At 46.7% G+C, this 12436-nt stretch overlaps 1 protein-coding gene across 1 annotated transcript in view; it reads right to left on the minus strand.

The window, feature by feature from the left end:
• The window catches only part of ARIH1 (ariadne RBR E3 ubiquitin protein ligase 1), a 69712-nt gene that overhangs the window by 20705 nt on the left and 36571 nt on the right, over positions 1-12436 (minus strand). The window contains exons 4-5 of the mRNA XM_035336158.1: positions 5318-5462; positions 186-278 (exon numbers count right to left, since the gene is read on the minus strand). Of these exons, the coding sequence (XP_035192049.1) occupies positions 186-278; positions 5318-5462 (238 nt within the window). The remainder of the gene's footprint in view (positions 1-185; positions 279-5317; positions 5463-12436) is intronic.

Below are 12436 nucleotides of genomic sequence, written 5' to 3' on the forward strand. Positions count from 1 at the left end.
ACTAAGCTTCCCTTCAGCTTCACTCAGGGCAGACTGCACCCCCCAAAACTTTTAAAGGTTTGTAGGGTTTATTGTTGCTCTTTTGTTTTTTTAAACTTTAGTGAAGGATTCTCCCCCTCCCTTCCCTCTCCTCTCCAGTACACAGAATGTTGAGAAGTCGTGAGGTGTATGAGTTGACATTTTACCTGTCCCATGCCTTCCTCCATTATTTTGGTAGTTAAATATTCACTCCAGCACTGCATACAGAACTTGTGTCCACACTCTAGGCCAGTAAAGTACTGCAATGACAAAGAACACAGACATCGGGGCATTTTATCATGTATTCCAGCCTTCTCAACGCTGGGTAGATTACTGCATCCCTCATCCCCCGTACCAAACCTGAGCCACTAGTATTTATTTTCCATCACCACCATCACGGAGCATCACTAACACAGCTCTAGACATGCTTTCAAAGCCAGACTTCAATCCCCAGCCCTAGCAGCAAGGAAAGGTGTGGCTGACATTTCCATCCTGCCTGCCCATTCACATTGATCCTCATCTTAGGAGCACGAAACAGCGCTCCCCTTGTTTTACTCTGAGGATTTAACAAAATAAACGTACCACCAAACAGGTCACAGTTATATGATGAGTCGTGCCTCCTGTTTGTCCACTTGGCTTGCTGCAGCACATGGGTGCTGCCCCTAATTCCCAGAACAAGCCTACCTGCTATGCACAGGCACTAATTTACCTCCCTCCTGTACAGGAAACAAGAAGTGATCAGCGAGCATTAAACAACAAATAAAAACGCGCCCACTTATGGTTTTAATGCACACACAAAGTTTGCCGACTTGCTTGGTAAGCCTCCCTCTGAAACCCAGATGCTCATCTGATGAGGACACTAAAGATCCTAATTGGCAGGTGTAAATTACTAAATAAAATTATCTGATAAGCAGCTGCAGACAGAAACAAGGACAGCTTCACCTGTGCATGCATTCATCTACACGGAGTGTGTCAAGATACCATCTGGGACAAAGCGGTTACACAAGGGGTGGAGAAGCACACGGTGCTCAGCAAGGACTGAAATTAAGTCACTTTTCTAAGGTCATCTTAAAAGTTATTTTACACTGAGAGCCAGGGGCAGGGACAAGCTGTATTTGAAACTGTGCCCTCGTAGTGCTATGCAGGTGATGGCCGAGCTTTGCAAACTCGCAGATAAAACAAGAGCTCCACCCCGAGATGCCATCATCTTGGATGCACCTCTGTAAATGCAGGAAAGCTGTTTGCAGAACAGCCTAAACCAGCAGCAGGATGCTGTTCATCACGAAAAGGAGAAGTCCATTTTGAAAAAGCATTCTCCCTAAAGAGCTTCCTTGTCCATGCAAAACTCAAGATGACAGCCACCACTCGTATTGCCCATTTTGCCCTCCCGACACCGGCTTACACTTATCTTCCACTGTTACCATGCTGGGACTGTGCAGCGCTCCTCAGTGCCTTCTTCCCACGGCCTCGCTCTTCTCTGATTCACACTTGGCTGGCACCCCTGCCATCAGCAGAGGCACAGGTTTGGACCTGAGGCTTGGAAAACGGGCTGCGGGACTCTGGGTGCCAGCCCACAGCCCTGCCAGAGAACACCTACCAGCAGCAGCAGGTTGGTGAAAGCTGGCCTGAGCGGTCAGTGAGGAGCTGCGAGCATCTGGCAGTGGTTTGGGTGGAAATGGAGACAGCCACCCAGCCCCTCTGCAAATCGGAGTTGTGCGCTGTGTCAGGGAGACTGGCCACAGGCAGCTACGTGGCCAAGGTAACTAACTCCTCAAGGCTGGACAAGAAATTTGCTGCCAGTTTCTGAATGGGCTAGCAGGGCAGCTGATGCTCACCACAGATGCTGCAGTGACCAAATGATGTCCCCTGGAGGTGCAGGGATACAGCCGAAAAGTCTCCTGGTTTCTGCGACTTTTTGAGCTATTAACAGCACATAACCAGCCTGAAGTCACCAGTTTTGCCTCAAATTAAGGCTTCTCCACATGGAAAGAAAGCAGGGACAAGGGGATCACCCCTTAGCAAACCTAAACGCTCCTGCAGCGAGCACACAAGGGGAGTGTGACAAAAACACAGGCAGTGAATAGATCACAGAATCATTAAGGTTGGAAAAGACCTCCAAGATCATCTGGTCCAACCATCCCCCTACCACCAATGTCACCCACTAAACTATGTCCCTGGGCACCATGTCCAACCTTTCCTTAAATACCCCCAGGGACGGTGACTCCACCACCTCCCTGGGCAACCTGTCCCGACTACTCTTCCTGAGCAGAAATGTCTCCTAATTTCCAACCTGAACCTCCCCTGGTGCAACTTGAGACCACTCCCTCTAGTCCTATCGCTAGTTATCTGTGAGAAGAGGCCGACCCCTCACCTCCCCACAGCTTCCTTACAGGTAAGTTGTAGAGAGCAATGAGGTCTCCCCCGAGCCTCCTCTTCACCAATCCAAACAACCCCAGCTCCCTCAGCTGTTCTTCACAGGACGTGTGTTTCAGGCCCTTCCCCAGCGTAGCCCTTCTCTGGACACACTCCGGGGGATGTGTTAAGTGCCCGCATAAAAGGCAGCCACCACACCTCCTCCCAAGCTGCAAAGAGTTCAGAGTGCCTTAGAACTCATTTCTTTACTTTGAGGGAGTTCCCAATTATTTTTGGCCAAGTTGACAGCAGATGTCAAAGGAGCAAGCAAAAAACACTAACACGAAACGAGTGAAAGGGGTAACAGCGCATTCTGAACAGCACGTTAGCTCAGGGGACAGCTCTGCTGTCACCCCACCTATACTCATCACCTACATTTCGTGGGATGCCAGGCACGAGCACGCTGTCCTAGCAGCACCAAGCCCACCAAAGGAGGGACCAGCTGCTGCAGGATGCATCCACCGTGACAGCTTCGCTCGGGCTTTCTTTAGGTCCGTAAGGGTGGCAGCGCAGCCTTACGTTAGCTGTGTGCGCTCAGAACAGTTTCACAACAGCGTGATGTCTCCCAAACACCCCCAGCCTGGCAGCTTTCCTCTCAAATGGGATCTGAAGGATGAGATGCAAGAGAGGAGGTGGGCAAAGCCACCGCCCTCTCAATTCCCAGCTTCACCAAGAAGGATTTTGTCTGCAATAACTACTGGGACTTGACATCAGCTCACAGAGACTCAGGGATTGAATATAACTTATCCTAGAATTTATAATTTACATTGACTAAAACCACTTCCAAACAGACTTCAAAGCAGATGGCTTACCGTCACCTTAGACAGAGACACCACAGCCCCTTACAGAAGCAGCCGTGAGCATTGATTTCCCTGTACTTCCACCTCCTGGGTACAGCAAAGAGACTGAGAGGTTCCCCTCAGTTGTCTCTCGTTAATCAACACTAACAATTCAGAGAAACCCCTGCTCTCTTGCAACACCTCACTGCTCCAGTTAGGGAAGTGCTCTTCTAATAACTGGGCCACAGCTATTTTTACGATCTACTCGAACTACAAAAGCAAGAACCGGTGTGCTTTGTGCAGTTCCTTCCAGCAGCAAGAAATACGCTTCCCATGCAGCATAAGTGTGTCAGGTGAGAGTGCTGGGCACGGTGCTCCCATCCAGCACAGCAATTACACTGAAAAGAAGGTAAGTAATATGTATTAAATGACATAAAACCTGTACTTGAAATCTCCAAAAGGACCTTTTCTGGGGATGGACATTAAGATAACTGAAGAGGTCTCCCCCTGTTCTGCCCCTCAGTCCTTCTCCTGTTTTCATCAAAAACGCTGCAGATCCTCAGTCATTTCCTCGCTGTCTAACATGGAGAAGTCTGTAGTGATTATACAGCATAAGACAGAGGGATAGACAGATTTCTCAATCATGTCTTTCTTTTTAAAAGCACTTTATACAAAGCAAGTGATGATTCTCCTTTGCAGATACTTTCTAAAAAGGAAGTTCTAAGCATGTACAAGGCTTAAAAGGAGATGCATGAAGGCTTGTGGTTACTGGCCCAAGAGCAACAGCGATCTTAATGCTGAGCATCTCAGCTGCCTCAAACTGGGCTTTGCTTCGCTCTGCCTGCTCCAGAGCGAGGAGAAGGCTGGCAAGTGAGGTCATGGAAGCAAGAACCCTTCATTCATGGCTACTCATAAAACCCAAAGCTCGTAATGGTTTCCATTATTGCTGAAAAGCAAGCTCATAAACACACCCAGAGCAAGAGTGGAAGTCTTACATACAGGCTGCTTTTCTCTTAAAGGTCAGGCAGATGTCACGGTGTTTTGGAGGATCAGAATAGATCCACCAGGAACAGTAAGTTCCAATAAATGAACTCCTCACCTATGTCAGCACCCTGCCTTTTGGCAAAGCCACTGCTGGACTCCATGACTGAGCTTTTCCACTAATCTCCTTTTCTTCCTGGATCGCCCATCACTGTTGTTCTGCCCCAGGAAGGTCAACAGCAAGCTGCTCGCCTGAGCAAAACAGGGTAAAAGCCTGGACCTCTCATCAGCACTTACACCAAACTTAGTGTTTGTGAATAGCTACCAAAAAGCAGCACTATCACCAATCTTAACACAAACCAGAAGTCTGAACGAGAGCCCCAACAAGCCCTTCTACCCCAATCTTCTCCCAGTAACTAGGTATCGTGAAAGCACGATAAATAATACCCATTACTTCCTCTGAAGAGCACAACTTTTATTCCTAGTCTCACCTAGTTTTATTCTGAACTTTCTAGCTTGACTGTATTGCATCATGATTTACTATTAAAAGCTGTTTCCTGCCCTGCCATTCTATTTAAGTAAATCGCTCTGCCTGTCATGCTTTCTGCTTTTTTCCTCCTGCCATTTATTTGCTCATCTCAATTGCTATCTGACCTTTGAATCCACCGCTTGCTTTTTTCTGAGTAACCTTACTACGCTGCTGCGCAGAACCCAGCATCCTCAAAGGTTTTGCAGAAAGAATAGTCCTTCCGTTTGAAATACGATGCCACTTCAGGAAAACTAATACTGTTTGAGGTTTGCTTAAAAAAAGTTTGTCAAACCACAGAGTAAAAATTAAAGAGAATACAAAAAGCATTACAGAGCTCTTTGGTCCCTGCTGTATTACTCAGATCAACTGCAGCACAAAAGACACTTCGCTGTATTGAGAAACCATCTTGAGCAGATTTTTATGTCTATACTATGGATAAGAAGATTCCATCAAAAAAATGAAACCTCAGTTTCTTTTCAAAGGCTTTTCTAAAGTGCTGTTGGAGAAGTCCTTACAGAAGTGTTCAAAATGTTGAGTTTCAGACAGCAGAACTGGGGGAGTTACCCATCAGCAACTGCTTTGGATGCCAAGTACTCACCGAGTTTGGGTAGTTCAGGTAGCAGATCTGACAAGGCATATCCTGGGCTGATGACCTTGTGTTCATCTGGCGCGTTCGAGACTTTTTGCTGGGATTAATTACATGACACTCTGCAAAGAGCTTCTCCAAGTTGCCATCGAAGTACCTGCATGACACACAGAACAAAAATGTAACTCCCTTCCCTTTAAGTCACTTTTCAATTTCCATTTAGCAGTTAAATGTACAAGGTTGGTTTTAATACTGCAGAAAAAATAACAACCACACACATCTTCTTTTAACAAGCTCTTCACCGACATAACAACACTTCCCTGGCCACAGAGGTGTCTATTAGACAAACCCAAAATTTCAGAGGTTTGGGCTTGAATTGCATACTCCTGAAAATTCAGGTACCTTCAATTCCTCAAGTGATTCATAATTCTTAAAGAGATTGCTTTGCATTAAAGCTCCAAGACAGACAACTGGAACAAAAACACCTGACTTCACAGTCCAGGCATCAGGGCACCTTCCTAAAGCACAGGTTTCTCAGGTTCAGTTCTCTTTTCAGCTCCAGCCTTCCATTTCTTGCTAATATTCTAATCACAAAAACATTTAGGAGGCGGCAGAAACCAGCAATCGGTCATCATGCAGGAATTAACAGGTCCCTAGCTCCCTGTTTTGTGTTTTCCTCAGTGTGCTCGTTTATGTGAAGTGTCTTGGAGAGGTCCTGACTCTGGTTCCAGCACTTCTCTCTCCGAGAAGCAACGCACCAGCAGGATCAGACGCTTGGTTCAGCCGATCGAGCACTTACACATGTTCACTGATGTCCCATTAAGGCAACAGTAGCAGTGCATTTCACATGCTCCAAGCACCTCCAGAGTTTGGGAACAACGGCTGCTGGGCAGGCATCTATGAGATCAGGCCCTTCACCCATCTCCAGGTAGAGCAGGCTGCAGCTGCACACCGAACACCTTGCCTACATCCGTGCCTGCAAAGAGAACACACGGCCCTCCTCACAGGCTAAAACCTGAGCCATTTCAGGCTAAAACCCTAGCCACTGAAGTATCGGCTGCCTCCAGCCAATGCAGAGAGATTTTAACCAGATCCTAAGAAAATATACTTCCAGGTTTGCAGTGGTTCCAGAAGTCAGAGAAGGGAGGACATAAAACTGGTTGGGGGGGGGGGGGAGAGATGAAAGACCACTTGCTATTTCCTACTCCTCCCTTAAGGAGAAAAAGCACTGCTTTGGTTTAGTGTCTTACAGAAAGCTCTTCAGCTTGGTGCAGGGCCAGACTGGAAAGAGCCACAAGCAGGCAGGTTGGCCTCTTCCTGACACCAAGACACCACACCACGCCTTCCTAAAGCCTGCAGCAGTTGCATAGAACTAATCAAATCTGACAATTAACCAGCTAACCTTGCCTGCATGAACATCCCCCTTCCAATGTCAGTAAACAAGTCGTTCCCCTCCCTTCCTCCATCATCAAGTTAAATCCAAATAAAGTGGCACCTACCTAAGGGAAAAAAAGCAACAAAAAACAGAAGCACGCATTTGATCATAGCAGTGTCACATTTAAGACCAGCAAGTTTACTCCCAGCAACCGTCCCTATAACAAAGCACACAGGCAAGACTCAAGTTAACGGTTCTTTACAAGGCATATTTTAAACTCCTCACAGACCAGACAAAAAAAAAAAAAAAGTCTGCTGTCCACCAACAGATAGAAGACAACCAAGTCTTTCTGCCAGGGTGAGAATTTACCAGGTGGCTCAGAAATCTGGGACTAAGCACATATACATCACCTAACCAACCGCCTCTTGCTAGAGGGGGTTTTACCCTGTAGTATTCCCAAGTCCCAGATCTGCAGCAGCTCTCGTACAGCACTGCCTACCAACAAGGTCTGATTTAAAGGGTTAATTCTTTCTTAGATGGAAAACCTATTTCTGAAGAGTTAAGAAAAGGTCTCCTATTTGCTGTCTCCTATCAGTGAATGCTCAGCGACTGCCACTCCAATCCTGTGATTCCAATCCCATTGCAAACAAACACGGTATTCTGGCATTCCTGCCAAACCACCTGATTGCAACGGCTTTAAAATCATGAATGCAACGAGGCAACGTGCCACACAAAAATAACTCACGGCTGTTTTATGAGCGTCTTGATGCAGTTGACATACTTTACACCTGAATTTTCAAGGCGCTGAATTTTGAACGTATTATATTGGCGTAGTCTGGAATCGCAGCATGCACAAGGGCTTTGCTGCTGCTCCTCGATGTTAGCTCTGGGATTTGGTTTAACCAAGGTATTTTGGTTGCCTTCAGGGCTACTTTTATCTAGAAAACTTTAGCAAGTGAATTCAGTGCAGTCCCATTATACACCATATTTATAATGGATAATTATTAACCCTACAAAAAGTTTCCATCATTGAAACTGTTTTTACCTGCAGGGTGCTCAGCACAGGACATCCTCTGTCCAAAAAGAGCAGACAGACAGTGGGGTGGGACGTTTGCAAAGAAAAGAGTTTTGAAGACAAATCCTACAATGCAACCACAAGACCGGCACTCGTGGTCAGCTCAACGCTTCTGGAAACAGCGGTGATGTTTGTAACAGCGAGCTGCTTTTTAAGTGCATAACCACATCAGGAACTTCACTCTAGCACTTTCATCTTTTTAGCTACGTTCTTATAAGGTCTCTGAAAAAGCTACTCTGAGCCAGGACACCAACACACACAGACAAAAGTTGCCAGCAGCTGCTTTTTCACCTGGAGTTGCCTATCTCCTCTAAATACCAACAGGACCCAATTCACAACAGCCATCTCCTTCCCAGGCTTTTCCTATCTTCCCCATAGAGGGAATGAGATTAATCTTCCTGATGTCAAGGGAAACAGGGCACTAGGTACTCCTCCCCCACGCTGGGCTCACAGGCTGTTTGCATTTAATGCATTTGCTTTCTTTGCTGTGCCAAGATGCACCGAGCAAGTGATTTCCCCAACTATTTGCACGTATGCATCTCAGACTTAAAACGATGCTGCAAGGGAACATGAACTCTCAGAAGTCTAAGAAGTGCCTAGGAAAACCTGAAAACACGCAACTGAAATGGGAACTCCAAAGTAAAGTCCAACAATGTCTCTCCAGCAGCTCCACGACTCCTTATGTCAAGGCACTCGCTGCCCAGCCATAAGACTGTTCCAGCTCCTTCCATGGTTAGGGATGACTCCTCATTTCAGCCACCACATCTTTTTCCCCCACTTGTTCAAACGTCAGTACAGACAACATGTCCAAAGTTCCCCTTTGCCCTGTGTTCTTCCTCTGAGGGACTGGGGGACGGATTCTGCAGCACCCTTCCCAACACCACAGGTCAGCTCCTTGCACGACACCTCCCCACTTCCCCAGCCACCCCAGGAGACCCACGCAACCGCTGCTTTCCATCTCCATTCACCCTTCTCGAATCTAAGGAAACCAAAGCAGCCGCAGTCCTGGCAAGTTATCACTGCCATCTCATACAAATTCACCCGGATTTCTCCTGCAGATGTCCACCTAGTGCCTCCCGAGTGACGCCCACCTTTCTGCAGAGCTCCTTCATGCGAGCAGCTCCATCTTACCCTACTTGAAATCCCAGATTCTTTTCCAGCTCTCTGCTGACGAAACCCATCGTGACACTTTGTACTACTTCCACCGCTAGGATCCTCCGGCTGTCTGTTTTTCCCCCATATGATGTCTGGATCTTCCTCTGAGCCGAATGCCTCCTAATGGATTTGTGCCAAGTCACTCATTAACACTTAAACATTCATCCCCAAATTAACTGATAAGGGACTTACTAACGCGTCCCATCTGGTCTGCTGCCCTCCCTTCTGAGCAAAGGGACTCTACGCACACCCTCCTAATCCCTGTACCCATAACGCATACCCCACATTTGGTATCGTGCAGCTGCATGCCATCATCTCTGCTGGGAAACCTGGGAGAAAAATGGGAGGTAAAGCCTTTACTTCCCATCTCCCCTCCTTCGGGACTCCAGAGTTATCCCACCCCCTTCACCCTCCGCTCCTCTCCCCGCTCACCTGCAGGGCCCTGAGGTTTGTTCCCACTGCAGATGCAGTAATCTCCTCTCCCACCTTAGCCACGTGTAAACAGTCATTTCTCAAAGGAAACCCAAAGACTCATTTTGTTCTTGCACCATATCCTCACTGTAGTGTTCCTCTACCCTAATCTCTCATTCTCTTGGCTGTGGATGCTTTACCAAGTAACTGAGCCTGGGTTCTGACTATTCCCACACCATCCCTAACCCTCTCACTACCAAAGCGTTTCTTCTTGGTAGCTTTGTCCTCCTTTCCATCCTAGGTAGGAGCACAGCATCTTTAACACCCCCCGTGTTAAATCCCATACATTCCCCTCCTCCTCTCTTCACAAACTCAGTAATTCCAGCTGCTAGGACATTCCCAAAGTGTTGTGGTCTGTTCAGCAGTAGACTTTGTTCAATATAGCTGACTGCAGAACTAATAGAGCCAGTTCTTGATGTTCATTCTTTTCATTACAGACCAAGATGTTTTCTCTGCCACTTTAAACTCATCAGCCACACAGCAAAAATTCTTTTCAACTTATTCTAGAATTTCTTCTTAGCTTAAAAAAAACAAGTCCATAATAGCATCAGGTCTTGTTGGCAGAGGGATCAGGCTGTCGACTCCTTTATTTACTCAAAACAGCATCCATCTCTACAGACACTGCTGCTGGTAACTGCCCAATAACAATTTTCTAGACATAATCAAATTCCATCCCAGGGAGTATTCAATACTAAAGCCCTTTCCACTCAGAAAGGCTCCTAGTACACACTTTGGGTTATTTACTTTATTGAAAGGGTATTTGTGAACGTCAGAAAATCAGCACACTCCCAGTAAAAGATACCTTCACACCAAAAAGCCAGCCATAAGCAATGATTTCACCTGTTCAGCCCTGCTGAATAGTCTAAAGCACTTACACACCCAGGGGAAAGAAGGGAGGCATGAAGGCACCTACAGGCAGAAGGGGGACCCCAAAAGCAAGGGGAAGAGGCAGCTACTGAGGCTGTTTGAGCATCTGTCCTCTGCTCAGTGGAATGCAGACATGCAGCCACCAAGAGGCACCTACAAAGGACCTCAGATCTCTCTCAGTATCCCCAGCTGGGCCTTTGGTTATATGCTGAATTGCTTTTCTTCAGGAATTGCTTTTCAAGACAATAACATCCTTCTCCGAGACACGTGCAACACGTCAGAAGCTGGAGTATTTCCTCCACTTCCCACTTCTATCCTTCAAACCAACCCACCCCAAAACACCAATTTGACTGGGTCTGAAAGCCAAATAATTAGTACTTCAGGAGCGGAGCGGGCAGCTTTTGAACTGTAGCCATTACCTCACTTGTGGTAGAATAAACACCTGTAACATATCTACCCTCTTAGTAACCCTGTGCAATTACTCCATGACAAAGCTGTCACAGACCATAATAACCCGCGTATTAAAAACATGCATAACAATACAACAAAGAGGTTTTTGTGTATTAAAACATGGACATTTTCATCTCACGAGCTCAGACCTGGTAGCACTCAGTACTTATCAGAAAAAAGCCACTTGGTTTATCTGCTCTCCTGCAGGCGAAGTCCGACCGGGCTGCCCGCCGGGTCATGCTGATTCACGATGAGCTAAGGTATGAGAGGCACTGCCTAGGTCTGTAAACACACGCCATTAAGCCACTGAGTTGGAGCTCTGACTTGGTGTGACAGCAATTACCACAAACTGCACCCAAACATGACACCTTAGCCAGCATTATACCCATCCAGACTGCAGGAGCTTCTGAATTGAAGGAGTTTGAATCGAACTTTTTGCCCGATTACAGCATGCCTCTCCACTCGCCATGGATGCTTCCCAGTCAGTCGTGGTTTTCAGCTTGGTGACAGCAGCACAATGCTGCCCTAAGACTTGCTGGAAACACACAAAGCCAAGCCAGACTCAGAAACGATCTCTATTTTGGAAGACTAACCAAGTCTAGATTTGGGCTTAATCAGCTTGTCTTTGTCTAAGTAGGAAAAACTTCCAAAGCATCTATTTTAGCAAAATCCTCCACTTCGACAAAGACGACACAATCCGCAGCTAGCTCGTGACCACTCGCCTCCCACCCTAACCTGCATCTAATACTGCAGCAATTGCAGAATCTTCCTCAACCCTCTGTGAATAGCCAGCCCCCAGCCTCTGCCCCAGCATCCCGTTCCTGTTTCATGCAGCTGGATGCCAGCGGAGGGCTGCAGAGACGGCTTCGTTTGGTGAAGAGATGCCAGAAAGCAGCGACAGCTCCTCGAGGGAAAATGTTTTAATGTTTTTCTAGTACAGCAGGGTACCTGCTCCAAAACTGCAGCTCGTGTGCAATAGCTCTGCATAAGCAAGGGCCACGTATTACATTACTCACAGGGGTGATCCTATGGAATTAAGATAAGTATTTTAATGAATACGTACCCAGAGTAAATATTTACCTGTGGACTTTGTAAATATTTACACTTACTTAAAATGTTTTGGCTGCAAACTGTAAAAGCCTTTAACAATAACACCTTGCACAGAAGTTGCTGACACCCCCCTTCAAAAAATAACCCGCAGGCTAACTGTTTTTTAAATTGATGGCAGCCTGAACAAGCTTTTGGTGAGACTGGGGAAAAAAGAAGTCTTCTGAATCAATGGATGATGTTTCAGTATGCTTAGGCAGAGATATCTCAAAGCGAGAAGGAGATAGCCAAGGAGAGTGAACTTTAGCCTGGTTGAAAGAACCAGCACAAGAAAAACAAAAAGAAATGAAGGGGAGAAGTTAGATAGAAGGAGCTAAGGCAGAATGCTTAACAGTTACAGTCAGACAGCCTCAACGTGACCATGCGTGGAAGTTCCTGCCTCCACTCACGGTACAGAGCTGCGGGCTGCTAACTGGTAGGGGTCCATCTCTCAGGACTACCAACAACTCCTGCCGCATACCGTTCTACAGAGCACAAAGCACCCTGCTTTCTCCTGCCCTGATCATCAGGAAATGGTAATTGAGAAGCTGAATAACGAAACAACCCTACAAATGCACAGACTTCTTCTGCACTCACCCCTCGACTCAACCATGTCTAACGCTTGGTGTAAAGACCAGCAGAGACTGCAACC

The sequence above is a fragment of the Oxyura jamaicensis genome, chromosome 10, assembly GCF_011077185.1.
Source record: "Oxyura jamaicensis isolate SHBP4307 breed ruddy duck chromosome 10, BPBGC_Ojam_1.0, whole genome shotgun sequence".
NCBI classification, from domain to species: domain Eukaryota; kingdom Metazoa; phylum Chordata; class Aves; order Anseriformes; family Anatidae; genus Oxyura; species Oxyura jamaicensis.